Source organism: Phragmites australis, chromosome 14 (assembly GCF_958298935.1).
Source record: "Phragmites australis chromosome 14, lpPhrAust1.1, whole genome shotgun sequence".
Lineage (NCBI taxonomy): Eukaryota > Viridiplantae > Streptophyta > Magnoliopsida > Poales > Poaceae > Phragmites > Phragmites australis.
Window position 1 is genome coordinate 27,397,666 of NC_084934.1, and position 17,276 is coordinate 27,414,941.

The 17,276-nt window shown below is 47.3% G+C and overlaps 1 protein-coding gene across 1 annotated transcript; it reads left to right on the forward strand.

Annotated features, from left to right (window-relative positions):
- Positions 1-4,644: 4,644 nt before the first annotated feature.
- Positions 4,645-7,090, forward strand: LOC133890067 (cyclin-D2-2-like). Its single transcript, XM_062330507.1, has 6 exons — positions 4,645-5,223; positions 5,534-5,620; positions 5,711-5,809; positions 5,898-6,099; positions 6,230-6,354; positions 6,444-7,090. Exons 1-6 carry the CDS (start codon positions 4,933-4,935, stop codon positions 6,672-6,674), a joined length of 1,035 nt encoding a protein of 344 aa, XP_062186491.1. The 5' UTR covers positions 4,645-4,932; the 3' UTR covers positions 6,675-7,090.
- Positions 7,091-17,276: the final 10,186 nt, after the last annotated feature.

Consider the following 17,276-nt stretch of genomic DNA (forward strand, 5'->3'; position numbering starts at 1 on the left):
TGGTCCAGATAAGACTTAGATAATAAAATAATATTTACATGAAACTGCGTGTAAAATGACATGAAACTGCGTGTAAAATGACATGAAAATGCATGTAAAATGACATGAAACTGCGTGTAAAGACCAGCAAACTTAGCATATAATCTTGAAAAGTAGCTTTTTTATAGAAGAACTAGAGTGCTACTTGCTTCACAGTCGACAATGAGGTAAGAAAATGCTGGCATAACCATACTGCGACCTAAAATAGGCCAAGCATCCTAGAAGCTAGAGCTTTGTGCAAAGGAGACCAGAAATTTAACGGTGCCGTCAACAATTCAGCACAAGCAACCAAAGGAATAAGAACAATGCATATGTAATTATCTGCAGAGTAAGGCCAGTTCTACAGCATGTAAATTTGAAATATCACTTCACTTGCAATCTACAACAGCTTTAAGTTTACATATCAATAAGGGAAGTAATGAATGACAATGACATCCGGTTGTAAAAAAAAAAAACGGTTAGATTTGATATATACTACTCTCCACCTATATGAGTAGTATATGGCACTCTAACTGTGAATTGGACTAATAATGAAGATCATAACTGTGAATTGGACTAATAATGAAGATCATAACAGTGAATTGGAGTAATAATGAAGATCATAACAGTGAATTGGACTAATAATGAAGATCATAACAGTGAATTGGACTAATAATGAAGATCATAACTGTGAATTGGACTAATAATCATCCTGTTTTTCAAATGACCATATTTTTCAAACTTTGAAATTGGGTCAAATTAGTGGTAAATACCTCCATAATGGGACTAAGCTTATTCTCCAAAATATTTTGTCTCCAACCCCAACCAACTTCACTGCAAGCTACATCCAGGCTACATCCAGGCTACAATATTATATGCTAAGTTCGCTGCAGACATGCGCCTATGAAGAACTCTAGACACTGCAGGAGATTATCTCAAAAAAATGCTACGCCTAGGGCAAAAGAAGACCACGAACGAACAAAATCTTGGGGTGGTGGATGGATTCGGAGGAATCAAAATGGAAACGAGAGAACCGGTGCAAAGGGGCGCTCACCTTGGCTCTCACCCGTGAGGTCGACGTGGAGGCGAGGTTGGCGTGGGGAGGCACGGGCGTGGGGAGGTCCGGTGCAGAGGAGACCTTGGGGGTAGTCCGGTTCACCGCCGCCGTGGGGAGGTAAGGGGCGTGGGAGGTCCGGCGGAGTGGAGATCTTGGGGACCATCTGGTTCTTCGCCGGTGTGGGGAGGTGAGGGGCGTCTGCGGCGGAGGGGGGGGGGACTCGGGTGCGCCGGCAGTGGAGGACACGGCCACCGTCGCCCGAAACCCTAGCACCTGGTGGTCATCGAGTCAAGCGAGCAGAGGGGCGACGGGGAGAGGAAGTCACGAGTCGGGAGATGTATTTTTCTCTCCCCGTGGATCGACGTGGATTGGGCTGGAATGGCCCGTGGAAATTTCGGCTTGCTCGACATCCAAAAGGCCTCCAAGGTTTGACAGGGGACTAAAATCATGGGCCGAATTGCCCCCAGGGATTGGACCGGGATCCCGACGGGGTTTGGGGCACCCAAAGGAGCCCTAATTGTGTGTGCCGTGCTCGTTTGCCAGGCTGCTAGGTACGATGACCTGGAGGACGTCGTCGCCCTGTTCTTCGCTGGTGTTTCACTGGACTCCACTGATTCGCAAGGCCGCACAGGTTGATTCGCTTATTCGAATTCTTCTACCGCCTGCACCACTCTCACTTTGCTGTTCAGATTTTACTTTTGGTGCTGCCATTGTCAGTATGATGTATGGGGCAGTTATGAACGTTGTGCCATACTTGCATAGAACTGACCATGTAGCATGGGTATGTGTTTGGTGTATAGACTCTTTGAGAAGGTAGTAATAAACTTGCCACGATGTTTTTACTCGAGGTGCAATTGCTCCGTAGATTTCCTCAATGTACTGTGTGTCAATGAGCCTTTTTGCCTCATTTTGTAGTCATGTTCAGTGTCTTATTCTCATCAAGCTAATAAAATCAAGCTGCAAATCACCAATCAACCGCCTAGCCTCTTTAACTGACTGAAAGCTGGGTAGTTTCGAGTCTGTCCCAAGCCCACTAACTGACTCGATGATTGTTCTTTTAAACAGTATTGCGGACTACTAATTCTATAGGCGGAGGCATTCCCTATTACTGTCAGCTCTTCATATGGCTGCTGCCAATGGACATCTTGCTGTGGTGGAATACTTGATTCAAAATGGAGCGGTAAGAGAGCTACTTGGTACAATTTTTTACGGTGTCCAACCAGATAAAATGTCATGTTTCATGTTTTCAACTGAAGCTAAGCCCATTTGTAGTCTGAACTCTAAAGTTGCAGTCATGAGTTTTACCCACTTGATTATTGGATAATATGATCGTATGCTCCGTTTGGACCATGGCTGCTCTGACTAGTTGTTTGGGCCTCTGTGAAGGAAAGCACACAGTCAGAGAGCCCACTTCGTCCAGCTGAGATGATCTGCATAGATCCAATCTCTCATCTTGTCCGATACAGATGATGCCTACTGGTGCATGATCCTTTCCGCCGTGACAACCAACCCAACCATTCCCACGGACAGGTCTGGTGGCCCCAGCGATGCACCATTCACCAGGTCAAATGTTTAGCTCGCTCTCATAATTCTGCTCAATGACCCGGCATCCATCAGTCCGTCATGGTGCACTCGAGTTCACCTGCGTCTTGGCCATCGTCAAGGGTCTCTCCTGCTCAAAATGCACTCAAATTCACGCTTCTATTGCTCTTCAAACGAGACAGTTTCGCGTGCTTCAGGACGGAGACGGCGAGCTTGGTCTCCAACGAGGGCCGTGCCGAGATTGGTGGCGCAATCGTCTGTGTGCCCCGGCGGGCACGAGCTCGGCTGTTCGGCGTTTTGGCCCAACGAAACCCAACTCGAGCCCAAGTGAATGCTACCGGAATTCTGAAACTTGGGCCATTTTGAACAGAGGATTGCTGTACTAGTGTAGCAGTGGTGAGTGACTGGTCATACAGGCCTATTGGGCACAGTTTCAGCTTGAGATCCAAGCTGGATTTGTAATTTATATATTAAAATAAAATGATTTAAATATTTATTATTTGTCTCAAATAAAAAATCAGATGACTTAATCAAATACCCTCAATCCATCTACAGTCCATATTCTGGATTTTTTGGAGTTGGATATGACCAGCTCAAAAAATCTTGGATTCGAATCTATACCAAATAGACCCATACTAGGGTGACAGTAGGTTGATGTCAAGTGGATCAAGAACGCACCGACTTGAAACCCAAGACATCAAACCTTACTCTGCCCAACATTTTTATTAGGTGCAAAACCAAGGTTTTGCCCCGAGAAGGGACCCGAAACCTGGGGAGGAGTGGCCTAGATCTGTCTTTCCCGATCTCGCCTTGTCGCAGCGCACCCAGCGGTGGTTCGTCTTCCCACGTCGACGAAGTGTGGCCTACGGCGATGACACAGCAATAGTATGTGGTGATCTACTGTTTTAGATGAGTCGATAGGTACCTATATGTATACAAACTGCTACATTCCAAACTCATCTAAAATCAGGCTCTGATCTGATGACCCCGCGGGTCCAATTTTAATTAATTAGATCCGACCTACTGTCACCCTTATGACATACACCGTGCGTCACTTCCACCTCTGGATCAACTGATCCTTCATTGGCTTAAAAAAAAGAAGTGATCCTTCACTTTCTACGTAAAAAGAACGAGCACGAGTGTGCTTTGGCACGCATGCGGGAAAGCCTCAAACGTCTACGGGCACATGGTAGCTTGGTGCCCTCGTGGTGGCTGCTTTCGCCATGCGTTAGTTAATCCTCTGTGCACTTCTCTAGGAGCTTCAAGAATCCTATACATGACTCCTGCATTGCTCGGCTTTATTGGGAATGACAGTAACATTTTTGCAAAGTCCGCAATTCATCATCCATCTACTGTTCAATATCTAGTGCAATAAGCTTTTTTTTAGTGAAATTGCACAATCGATCCATATCAGCCGTACAATCACAATTTGATGGCCCATATGTAGAAGCCAAAAACCCTTCAAATTGTATGCAATTTTAGTTACCGGAAAATCCCCTCCTTAGTCAAGGCAATTTAGTTCTCAATTGTGTCATTTTTTTTTAAGTTTATGCTATGGAAAATGGAACAAAATTCAGAGGGCATTGTAAGCATTGATATTTGTATTGTATGATTTATCAACCACAAAGAATCACCATATACCTCACTCTCGGTTGTGCATGCCGTCCACAACCTTGGATTCTAGTGCTTCTTTAGTGATGCCAAGTTATTTTTATATGTAGAGAAAGAAAGAAACTTAATCACATCGTCACATCGACTTATACATACACTGGTAGAAAAAAGTTTTTTTATTTTGTTTCCATCCATAATCATTTTTTTCTAAGATGTGATATGTCAAAATGATAATCAAGATATAAACTTAACATGCATCAAAAAATTCTGATAAGTTATACATTTAAAGAAGACTAACACGCCGCAAGGTTTTATAACTGCCACGGAGTATTTACTTGTACCAGCTGTCCATGTGTGGACAGGTGGTGGGGGGACGAAGCAAATAGCCACGCTAAACCCACTGTGCAGATTATTGCCTAATCATTTCGCTCACTCCACCCTTAAAATCACACACCGCTATAAAACACCCAAAGCTCCTTCCCCTTCCCTTCCCAGGAGGAGATCCTTTCTCTCTCTCTCATCTTGCCTTCCCCTTCGCCATTTTCCAAGACACACGCCTAGAGGAGGGAGAGAGACTCTCTGTATCTTGCCACAGGAGCCAAGAAGACCAGTTCTTGCGGTACCAAAATACTACCACTGCTTGAATAGGAGGAGGAATAGCAGCAAGGGGGGCAAAGGAGGCCACCGTTCCCTGCGTTCTTGAGATGGGTATCCTGTGCTTCGGCGCTTCCTCCACCCTGCTATGCGGGGAGGACAGGAACAGCGTCCTCGGCCTGGGCGGCTGTGACGGCGGCGAGGAGTTGGTGGAGGTGGGGAGTGGCCTCGATCACTCGGACGCCGCCGGCGCCGTGTTCCCGGTGGACACCGATGAGGCCGTGAGGGCGCTGGTGGAGAAGGAGACGGATCACCTGCCTCAGGAGGGCTATGCGGAGAGGTTGGAGCACGGAGGATTGGAGTCCTCTTGGAGGAAAGATGCCATGGACTGGATTTGCAAGGTGAAGAAAAGGAGACAAAAAAATCTCTAGGATTTATTAGTTCTTGCATTTCATTCCTTTTCTTTGATGAGCAGGTTGAGTGATTTTAGGTAGTTTGTTGCATGCTTGCATTATCTCTTTGACTTTGTGTGAACCCAATTGTGGCTGTGTGTATGTGTCTTGCATCATGTGGCTTATTGCCGATTCGGCAACCACGAGATAGCAATGAGCCTGACACCATCCTTGCCTTTTTATCTGTACAAATTTGTATTAAGTAGAAACTGACGAGGTGCTGAATGTGTCTTCTGATCTTCTCTCATGTGGTCTGCAGGTCCATTCGTACTACAACTTTGGGCCACTCAGTCTTTACCTTGCTGTGAATTACTTGGATAGATTTCTCTCCTCATATGATCCTCCAGTAAGAATCTGAACATGTACATGGTTGCTTACTGTGTCCAGTTAATCTTATACTGATCGATGCATTTTATTTTTGTTCTTGTTGTTGTAGCATGACAAGCCTTGGATGCAACAGTTGATGTCAGTTGCTTGCCTATCTCTTGCCGTCAAGATGGAGGAGACCGTGGTCCCTCTTCCTGTGGACCTCCAGGTGAAGGAGAACTTAAGGCGTTGTGATATCAAATGATTGTTCAATGATCGCTTAATGAATTTGCTAAAATGTGATCGATGTATGATAGGTCTGCGATGCGAAGTTTCTGTTTGAAGCAAGGACTATTGGCAGGATGGAGCTACTTGTGCTGACCACCTTGAAATGGAGAATGCAGGCTGTGACCCCGTTCGCTTTCATCGCCTACTTCCTGGACAAGTTCAATGAAGGGAAGCCACCGAGTTTTGCACTGGCCTCACGGTGCTCCGAGATCATAGTTGGCACTCTGAAAGGTTCGATTGACCTTTGACCATGTTGCTTGGTGATCCGATCGATAGACTTACCTGCATTGCCAATGGCAGCATGTTTTGGTGTACCGAGTCTACTGACTAGAACATCTGTGTTCAATGAATGGATTTACAGGCTCTACGTTCTTGTCATTCAGACCATCAGAGATTGCTGCCACGGTGGCGCTAGCAGTGGTTTCTGAGAATCAGGTTGTTGGCTTTGGGAGTGTTCTTGAAGCATCTGAAATCGCTGTAAATAAGGTGAGTGTCGTTTGGTCTGTGCCGAAGGTTGATCAATGCACCATTGCTATCTACACTATCTCCCAAAATCTGAAACATGCAATTTGCAGGAGATGATTGTGAGATGCTATGAGCTGATGCAAGAGCGGGCGTTAGTGAAGAAGAGAGGGCACAGCAATGGAAGCCCTTCAATGCCACGGAGTCCGATCGGCGTGCTGGACGCAGCATGCTTCAGCTTTAGGAGCGATGATGCAACACTAGGATCGTCACAGTCAAACAACAACATTCAGGCCTCTACTCTAGCTTCCAAGAGGAGACGGCTAAGCATGTCACCAATCTGATTAGAGCATATACCGTACATATATCAGTCGGCAGTGGCATTGCGCTTGTTTATGCAGTGATTATCTTAACCTCAGAGTTCATCAGGGATAACAAACAGTGGTACAAAAGGATCCAGTGAAGCATTGCAACAAGCAGAGGAGAGCGGCAGAAATAAGTTAGTACCGGCTTCTTGAACTCTGAGAAGAAAGAGGAGAGGAGGAAGGCTTCTTCCTCTAGAAATTTTGTAATTCCCTTCCTCACCTTCATCTTTGTTTTATTCCTTTCTTTTTTTCCCTATCCGAAGGCATCTGCGGGAAGATCTTTGCGGATATGAGATTGGAGATGTGAGCATGAGAGAGAGAGAAATCAACAAAAAAAGATTTTCAGTTTTGTTCCATTGTTCTTTGGCAATATAAGAGAAAAAACTTGTGAGAAATCCTGCTGTTGTTTCGATTGATTTTTCTTCACTACTCTGAAAAAAGAATATGTGCTGATTCATCAATGCATTACCTTTTACTGCTTGACTGCTTGTCTGTGGTACTTGTCCATGCCTTGTATTTTTATGAAGAGAACCAATCATAAGTACAGATCTTGGTATGGCTTTGCACATAGAAAGACAAGATGCTGTTTGTTAGTGAAATGGAGAACGGACAAGCAAATGCCTTTCCCCTCCACAGGAAAAGAAGCCATTAGTAGGCATGGCTATTTTTTAAGATGAATGAAGCTTTATTCCAATAGTCATGGCTATGAAGCGCAATGTGATTTAAACCCCAAAACAAATAATCAAACTATGCCCAACCATGTCTGTCAATGTTTTGGTCCTTGTTTGAGTTCTTTGTCCCTTTTCACTGATCAACATTGCAAACAGACAACCAGAAGGGAAGCATTGCCATCTAATGACCTTTCAGGATTACACCTGGAGTCTTACCATAAACAGTCTCAAATGAAAGAGTAAAAATCATTTCAGTCATGTCATCCTCAAGAACAAAAAAAAATGCTAAAGGGATCACTCTCATCTTATATATGTGATCCATCTCCATATGAAACTCAAACATCATTGTTTGGGCTGGGACACCGATGTTCAGGAACAAACCAGTAGGATTTGTTAGTAAGAATGTTTCTTATATTGTTATTACATTTGCTAATGAAAGTGATGAGGGTTGATTGATTCAATGAATTCACCTAGAAAGGCTGGTGAAAAGCCTGCATCGAAAATTTATTGGAGCCTGCAGCTCTTTTTTCATGTAGGGAGGACAGCGTCTGAGAGCGAGCTGTTCAAGGAAATGAATGGGTCAAGTAGAGCTGGTTGTTAAGGAGGCCGCTGTGGGCAGGGCAGGGCAGGGCAGAGGCTGCACTGCACTGCAGCCATGACAACCTCCAGCTTTTACATGCAATGGTTCTGCTGGGCCTCAACCTTATACTACTACCTGCTATGGTCTCTGTGCTGTGGGCCCATGATTAACATGGCTGCACGTTTCTCATGAAGGTCCTGACACAGGTCAGAGTACCAACTGAAACCAATAGAATTGAATATAAGACCTGAAATTTGCTACAAGTACCTAACAATTTCCCTTTTTAGTTATTGACTACTCATCAGATAAAAACTTCGCTATGAGACCAGAAATACATATGCCAAGAGGTTCATGAAAAGAGCCCCTCGCTTTGTAAGTACATTTCATACAAATGTTTGAACATATAGCCATCTTCAACTGGCATTTTAATATGTGATTAATCAGTTGACAACCTGACAAGTTAAGTGACATTAGACATTAGTGCAATATTTTTTTTGTCTCTCTAATTAGTATGGCTGTACTTATACTCTCATGACATTTTCATACAAATGTTTGAACATATAGTCAACTTCAACTAGCATTTTAATATGTGATTAATCAGTTGACAACCTGACAAGTTAAGTGACATTAGACATTAGTGCAATATTTTTTTTTGTCTCTTTAATTAGTATGGCTGTACTTATACTCTCATGACATTTTCACATGGTTTCTCTTTTTCTCTTTTTTGTTTCCTTACACCAGAAAGGAAACATACCCCTGGTGGTATATTTACGCTTTGTTGTCAACATACTCCTGGTGATATATTCATGGCAACATCGATCAATACACTAGGTTAAAACCTTACACCGAACTGTGTTCGGCAGTTTGTACGCACTGCATACATACATTAGCATGTGATTATCAAATGGGTTTGTACCTACGTTTGCTTGCAAATTTTTTTTTACACATTATCTTGTCAGGTGATCGGGATTGATGCATCCAGGATTAAAATAAAACTAATCGAACTACTATCACACAACAGCATTGATTACTCTGATATTTGCAGATATAGTAAGTCTAATATATTGTACTACTAGTTATACATTATTATGCACAGTACATTACGCTGTTACTGATCAAAATAGACTCAAAATGTGATTGGCAAATGCTTATGAACCTATCTTAACTTATGGTTCTTAATCCATCTGGTCAGCAAGTGATGTGACTCAATAATGGAGCTGTATATTGTTATTGCAAGGCGGCAGCCCGTTAGATTGACTTGAGCCAAATGAATGAATGCACGAACGAATAGAAAAGGCATCACGATTCTTCAAATCTCACGCCAAATTAAACCATCTGTTAGCAGTAAGTAACCTGCTTACTAAATCGATCGGACCGTAGGATTCCTCTCCATCTATAGACAGAACAGGGAAGAAGGAACAAGCCCTGTGCATATCCTCTTGACCTTTTCCTGCGCACGGGTGGTCCGAATCCGATCCTCTAGATAGCTCCAAGCTGCCAGATTCACAAGTATTTCTTATCTGAGGTAGCTCGATTGATGTTGCTTTCAAGGAGCAGTCGTGCATACGTCCTTACCGTTACCATTAACGTCAAAGCAAAACCTGGTGGCAATGCATCTCAAAAGCAACGCAAAAAAGCTCATCGACGGATCTATATGGCCCGCTCATTTACATCCTGTTGAATACTTAGAAAGAATGGAACCGACGAATGCATCTCAAAAGCAACGTCAAAAACTCAAGGCAACCACACAAGATCACAAATCTTACGATAGATGATACCAATCTTAGACGTCTTGCTTTAGGTCTATAAGAGGGGTAATATTTGGGTTTGTTGTACTTCTAGACCCCTCAATCGGTCAGCGGATGGGTTGTAACCGGCTACTTTATTTTTCTTTCTTGTACATACTGTAAACATTCTATTTTTTCTTAGTAATTAAGACGGAACTCCCGCAAAGAAAAGGTAAAAAAAAATCTTATCCATTCTCTCCCAAGAAATGCTAGACATCTCCCAAATTTTTTTTGACATGTAACGCATTCTGAAACCTCTAGGGACTTGTTTGGATGGGCGAGGAGGTTTGAATTATAAAGAAAAATAGAATAATTTTTTACCAATCCGAGCGAAGTTAATCCAATTCCCCGCTCATCCAAACAAGCCATGAAAATTTTCATGCTCCAGTAAATTCAGATACCACTGCCGCATGCGGCAACGATTCGATGTGTCGAGATCAGAAACGAGCAGTGAGGCCGGCACCGCACGGTGGCTCTGGCTCGCCGGGCGGAAAAGACGCAAGGACAAGAGCGGCTCGGGTGCCCCCGGTTCGTCGTTTGCGCTGGTCTGGTCCGTCTCGGCGATGGAGATCGGCAAAGACCCCGTTTGGCTCCACTCGCTCGCTGCCACTGCAACGCGCAGGTGGGGAACGTGTCACGTGTCCAGGGCACAGGCCAGCGCACAAGCCTCCAACCCGAAAAAGCCTGCGCCTGTGCTCCTGGCATCATACCCCTACCGAGTATAATTCCTAATGCCTCTGTTACGGCGCCACCTCGTAGCTCAGACTCTTCGTAAACCGTAACGGACAAAAGTCGCATGTTACACTCGAGTGTAAACTACGCGATGACACTAGTTGCGAGACGGGGTTGCTTTTTAATCAGGATAATTGCTCAGTTGCTGTTGAGAATGATGGAGTATATATCATGAGTTTATATATATATAAAATATGATGATAATTGGGATGTCACTCGAGAGTCACGAATGACAAAAAAGCAAATACCCTCTTTGTAATCCTGCCTCGGGCGCTGGAGAACGCCTCGTAATTTTTGACGGGGCCGAAAGGATCCAAAGAGATGGCCGAGGCATACGGTGGCAGTGACGGGTAGTTTTCGGCGCCCTTCTTTCCTCGTCGCCTTTTGATGCGGAGCAGCAGCAGAGGTGGCAGCCCAGCCAAGCGCATGCTCCGCGCTCTGCACGAGAGGAAACGACGTGGAAATGATAGTGGCCGCGCGCGTATGGGCGGCAGGGAGCCGGAGCGTCACGCCGACGCACGCGGCCGGCGTTATTGCTCGTGAGGAGCTTCAAGCGATGCGACCACCAACCTTGGTTGGTTTTAGCCAACCGCGTGGGATCGAGTGGCTGCTGGTCCAGTGACGAATCGAGCTGGTTGAGTCCTCGTCCATTGGACTTTAGAGTTGCGTGGGAAGGGAAGTCCGGGGCGGATCGAACTTTGATTTCAGCACGGTGAAGTTTGCTGAAGTCATGAATGGCAGTGAAATGCGAGAGGATTAACAGTACTGTAGATTCAAACACTGTAGCAAAATATATCGTAACATGTTACTGTAACTGAGAATATTGTATCATCAGTGTTGTACGGTACTGTAGCATCAGATCTAATACGTCCGCTCAAATTCAACGGTTTACGTCAATTTAAAGTCACCCAACTACTGTTATGAAGATTTTTGTCAGGTATGAGTGGATATATGCTCATATATTTTGTGCTTAAGTTTGATTGTCATTAAATTTACTTTTAAAAGTTTAGACTATTTGTTGATCACTTATCTATAGTTATGGCTAAGCTTTGTAATAGTATATGGTTGAATGCATAACTTATGTACAGGTCAGAATAAAAACATTTCTTTTTAAAAAATATCATATGTGCTTCAAGTTGCAAGGAGCTGAGCCAGCGGTGGGAATTATGGCTCGTGAGGAGCGTAAAACCAACCTTGTGGCACGTGCCATGCAGATTATTTGTGTTTGACCTTCTTAACTATTTGCTTCGATGCAATATAAGGGTTCACTCATCTAATAGCCAGGTGAAGGTGAACGTAGGGATATATTACCGTCTACAAAGTATGCTGGCATTTGCCAGACCTGTATGACAGATCTTTGGCCGCCGGACAAGGGCTTTTGAATGTGTTGTTCATGTGAATTTTGTACCACAGGATTTGAACCAGTGACTCACGAGTTCATGACTTGGAAGCCTTAACATGGCTTTCACGCCGGACAGCTCGCAAGGCAACATTGGTCCTTCCAGTACGTGTAGTTGGAGTAGAACCTGCAGCGACTCGTGACGAGAGTAACGTGATGTAGCTACCAGTGCGGTTGGATGGGCTCGACTTCCGCATTGATTCATGCTTGAGCACATGACACATGAACATGCATATCCGTACATTCATGCAATACCGAACCTGCAAAGAGAGGTTGGCGGCCAAAAAAAGAACACGCAGAAGCAAGGGAAAAAAATTCCGACATACATATTTTTTTTCCAAATAAAGAGTGCGGTTTATTAATTATTTAAAATTGGATTAAATCCTAAGTAATGGTCATGTCAGATTACACTATCACATACAACTATTACTTTTCATGAGCAACACACTTCAGTAATCTGTACCCAAACCCCTGTGCGACAGCAGAGTATGTGTCAAGATACTAGTATAGGATAGCTAGATTTACTCTCCTTCACTTGTCTCTGTAACGGCCGGCCACTCTCCACCTCTCCTTCTTTGTAGGATCTTAGGTGCTGCATGTATCATGGGTGGCCAGGCCTATATGTAATCCTCCGATGAGTGTAATACAGTGCGGTTCATTCTTTCCAAATCACTCTCTTACATGGTATCAGTCGACCATTAACTTTCCTTCTCTCCTTCCGCTGCCCTCCGGCCATGTCGAGCCCCAACGGTTCCATCTCTTCCAATCCCTTCGCCATGGCCGGCGAACCTGCTCCTCCCCCGGCCTCGACACTTGTTCTCTTGAACATCCACAGCCATGTCCCGGTCATCCTCAACGCTGACGACGGCAATTTCCGTCAGTGGCGCTCCTTCTTTGAGCTGACCATCAAGAAGTTTGGGCTCCTCAGTCACATCGACGGCACGGTGGACGCCGCCGCCATGACTGATGAACCTGAATGGCTGCAAGTCGACGCCTGCATTGTCTCGTGGCTGTACTCCACGGTGTCCAAGGACATCTGGAACGACGTCTTCAAGCCGCGTCACACCGCCCACGCCGCCTGGACCGCCATCCTCGGCCAGTTCCTCGACAATAGTCTGCAGCGAGCCATCTACGCGCAACAAGAATTCCACAGCCTCTTCCAGGGAGATCTGACGATCGGCAAGTACTGCGGCCGCCTCAAACGCCTTGCCGACACCCTCTACGATTGCGGCGCCGCCGTCTCCGATCAAGCACTGGTCATCAACACGCTTCGCGGACTGAATAATAAATTCAGTCAGGCGATCGCGGTGCTGACCACCATGTCGCCGTCGCCGACGTTCCAGTACACCAAGTCGTATCTTCTGCAAGAAGAGACTCGCATCAAGTACTCTCTCCAGATGGAGGCCCAAACGGCGCTCCTTGCTGCTCGTGATGCACCACCGCCTGCTACTGTCTCCAAGCTTGCGACGTCTTCCACAACACCCGTGTCTGCCGCGCCGTCTGGTGGCAGTGGTGACCGCCGGAAGAAGCGCAAAGCCGGCAACCTCCCACACACTTCCCCGGCGCCTACCTCCTCCACCACCACCTCTTCAGCACCTGCTCCGCAGTGGGCCACGTCTTACAACCCCTGGCAAGGGGTGGTTCAAGCGTGGCCTCTCAACGCCTGGCGCCCGGGCATTCTCTCGCCGCGCCCAGGTGTCTCTCCACCGACTGCCATGGCGGCGTTCACCGGGCCGCCCGCGTCCAACGCCATTCCACCGGGTCTGTACACGGCGCTCAACGGCATGTCGCTGAACACTCCAACTGGTGGTGGCAGTGACTGGTTCCTTGATACCGGCGCAACATCGCACATGGCATCGCACCCCGGTATTCTTTCATCTCTTTCCCAGTCTACTGTTCCCCATCATGTTATTGTCGGCAACGGCAGTCATATGTCTACTTCCTGCACCGGCTCTTCTATTATTCCTACATCTTCTTCTCCTTTACAACTTCGCAATATTTTGATCGCTCCTCAGTTGGTTAAAAACCTTGTTTCTGTCCGTGCACTAACTCGTGACAATTCCGTGTCTGTCGAATTTGATCCCTGGGGCTTCACAATCAAGGATCTTCGAACCCGGATGGCCATTCTCCGATGTGACTCGTCTGGAGACCTCTACCCTGTTCGTGGTTCTCCAGCCTCGTCATCTTCGTCGGGTTTAGCACAGGCACTGCTCTCCTCGGCTGCTGCAGACCTCTGGCATTCTCGGCTTGGGCACCCCGGCCGGAACGCACTTCAGCTCCTTTCTAGTTCCATTGGGTTTACCTGTTCCAAATCAAGCCCACATACTTGTCATGCCTGTAAGCTTGGTAAGCATGTGCGTTTGCCTTTTACTGAGTCCAGCAATGTTTCCAATTTCCCCTTTCAGCTGTTACATTGTGATGTTTGGACATCACCGATAATAAGCAACTCAGGCTACAAGTACTACCTTGTGATACTTGATGATTTTTCTCATTTCGTTTGGACCTTCCCTTTACGTCACAAATCAGATGTTCTTCCTACCATTATGTCGTTTCATGCCTTTGTACACACTCAGTTTCAACAGCCGATTGTGTGCCTTCAAACTGACAATGGTCGGGAATTTGATAACACTGCTGCTCGTGCGTTCTATGCCAAGCATGGCATTGTTTTGCGTCTCACCTGTCCTTACACGTCGCAGCAAAACGGCCGCGCCGAACGGGTTCTGCGCACCATCAACGATGGTGTTCGCGCTCTCTTGTTCCAGGCCGCCATGCCACCTGCGTTCTGGCCAGACGCCCTTGCGACATCTACTTATCTCCTCAATCGGCGACCATGCCACCCTCGCGGCAACAACACGCCCTATGAGCTTCTGTTCGGGGTTCCACCTGAATATTCTCACCTGCGCACCTTCGGGTGCCTTTGCTATCCGAACACCGCGGCTACAGCTCCACACAAGTTAGCGCCGCGCTCTACTCGCCGTGTTTTCCTGGGCTATCCCAATGATCAGCGAGGATACAAGTGTTACAACCTTGACACCAAGCGCGTGCTAATCTCTCGTCATGTCCACTTCGACGAGACATGTTTTCCCTTTGCGCAGATTGCTGATCGCGAACCCGGTGCAACACCTCGGTGCACACCGTGCGCCCCAGACGTGCTCCAGCTGCCTGCAGTCCGACGTCCGCGGTCTCAGCGCCGCGCGAGCGCGCCGCACTCCTCGACGTCGCCCACGGCCACGACTCCGCCCGCGACGCAATCATCGCCTGTGGATCGTGCCAACGGATCGGTGTTGGGATCTCAACCAACAACGATTCCGCCCGCCAACGATCTGCCGCCATCCTCGGAAGCTGGACCCGGTCTGGCGTCGCCACGTTCTACGCCCGACGTCCACGACGCTGCACCTCCGCCTGCGGATCCACCACGGCATCACATGATCACGCGCGGGCACGACGGGATTCGACTCCCGAACCCGAAGTACGCGACCGTTGCCACAACGTCTTCACCGACAACTCCGCCGACGTCCGTCCGCGCCGCTCTACGTGATCCGGCATGGGTCGCGGCCATGCAGGAGGAATTCAACGCGCTCCAGGCCAATGGGACGTGGACGCTTGTTCCCCGACCAAGCCACGCCAACATCATCTCCGGCAAATGGATCTTCAAAAACAAACTCCATCCTGATGGCTCATTGGAGAGGCGCAAAGATCGGTGGGTTGTTCGTGGGTTCTCTCAACGCCCGGGAGTCGACTTCCATCAGACTTTTTCGCCAGTTGTCAAGCCGGCCACCGTTCGGACTGTTCTTCACCTTGCTGCAACTCGACAGTGGCCAGTACACCAACTCGATGTCAAAAACGCCTTCCTCCACGGCGACTTGGCTGAGAGGGTATACTGCCATCAACCAGCCGGGTTTGTCGACGAGCTACATCCGAATCACGTCTGTCTTCTGGTGAAGTCGCTATATGGACTGAAACAGGCGCCAAGGGCATGGTTTCAGAGACTGGGCAATTACCTTCGCTCCATTGGCTTCGTCTCCACGGGTTCAGACAACTCTTTGTTTGTCTACAAACAAGGTACTGCCATGGCCTACCTACTGGTGTATGTCGATGACATTATCCTGACTGCATCCTCTACATCACTTCTCCAACATATCATCCGTCAACTGTGTCGCGAGTTTGCAATCAAGGACCTTGGTTCTCTGCGCTTCTTTCTTGGTGTTCAGGTTCAACGAGATGCCAGTGGCTTTGCCCTCTCACAAGCGCAATACACTGAAGACATTCTCGATCGGGCAGGAATGGCCAATTGCAAGCCAGCTTCAACACCAGTGGACGTCCAGCAGAAGTTGTCTTCGGACGCGGGAGAACCAGCAGCTGATGGCGCGTTCTACCGAAGCATTACAGGAGCACTGCAATATCTAACGCTTACGCGACCCGACATTGCTTATGCCGTCAATCAGGCTTGCCTACACATGCATGCTCCCTGTGCTGCTCACTGGTCCCTTGTCAAACGGATTCTCAGATATCTTCGTGGCACCATCAGTGATGGGCTGTTCCTCTCTGCCTCCCCATCAACAGAGCTGACGGCGTTCTCCGATGCCGACTGGGCTGGGTGCCCGGACATGAGACGATCAACCTCTGGCTACTGTGTGTTCCTTGGGGACTCCCTTGTCTCATGGTCGTCGAAGCGGCAACCAACGGTGTCTCGATCAAGTGCGGAAGCTGAATATCGGGCAGTCGCTAACGCCGCTGCTGAGTGTTGCTGGCTCCGCAACTTACTTCAGGAGCTCCATGTTGATGTCCAGAAGGCCACTGTCATCTATTGTGACAACATATCCGCTGTATATCTATCTCAAAACCCGGTTCACCATCGACGAACGAAGCACGTCGAACTGGACATACATTTTGTCAGAGAGCGCGTTGCACTTGGTCAGTTCAGAGTTCTTCAGGTTCCGACTCGCCAGCAGCTTGCTGATATTATGACCAAAGGGCTTCCAACGCCTTTGTTTACAGAGTTCAAGTCCAGTTTATGCATTCGGCATGCCGATGCTGCAACTGCGGGGGGTGTCAAGATACTAGTATAGGATAGCTAGATTTACTCTCCTTCACTTGTCTCTGTAACGGCCGGTCACTCTCCACCTCTCCTTCTTTGTAGGATCTTAGGTGCTGCATGTATCATGGGTGGCCAGGCCTATATGTAATCCTCCGATGAGTGTAATACAGTGCGGTTCATTCTTCCCAAATCACTCTCTTACAGTATGTATATGCACGTAGCGCGTAGGAGGAAAGGGCCGGAACGGGGTCACATTTAGTACTCGTGACGGGTATAATGCGGTGCAGCAACCGATCGATCGAGCTGGTTGGATTTGACGCGAGTACTTGCCTTGCGACCCCCTGGCCTGGGGCAGCACAGCGGCATGCTGACCT

What these genes read in the sequence shown, in the direction of transcription:
- LOC133890067 (XM_062330507.1), top strand. Translation starts at nt 4,933, where the DNA reads ATGGGTATCCTGTGCTTCGGCGCTTCCTCCACCCTGCTATGCGGGGAG. An exon ending in CCATGGACTGGATTTGCAAG is followed by an intron (nt 5,224 to 5,533) that starts GTGAAGAAAAGG and finishes TGTGGTCTGCAG; the next exon opens with GTCCATTCGTACTACAACTT. An exon ending in CATAGTTGGCACTCTGAAAG is followed by an intron (nt 6,100 to 6,229) that starts GTTCGATTGACC and finishes ATGGATTTACAG; the next exon opens with GCTCTACGTTCTTGTCATTC.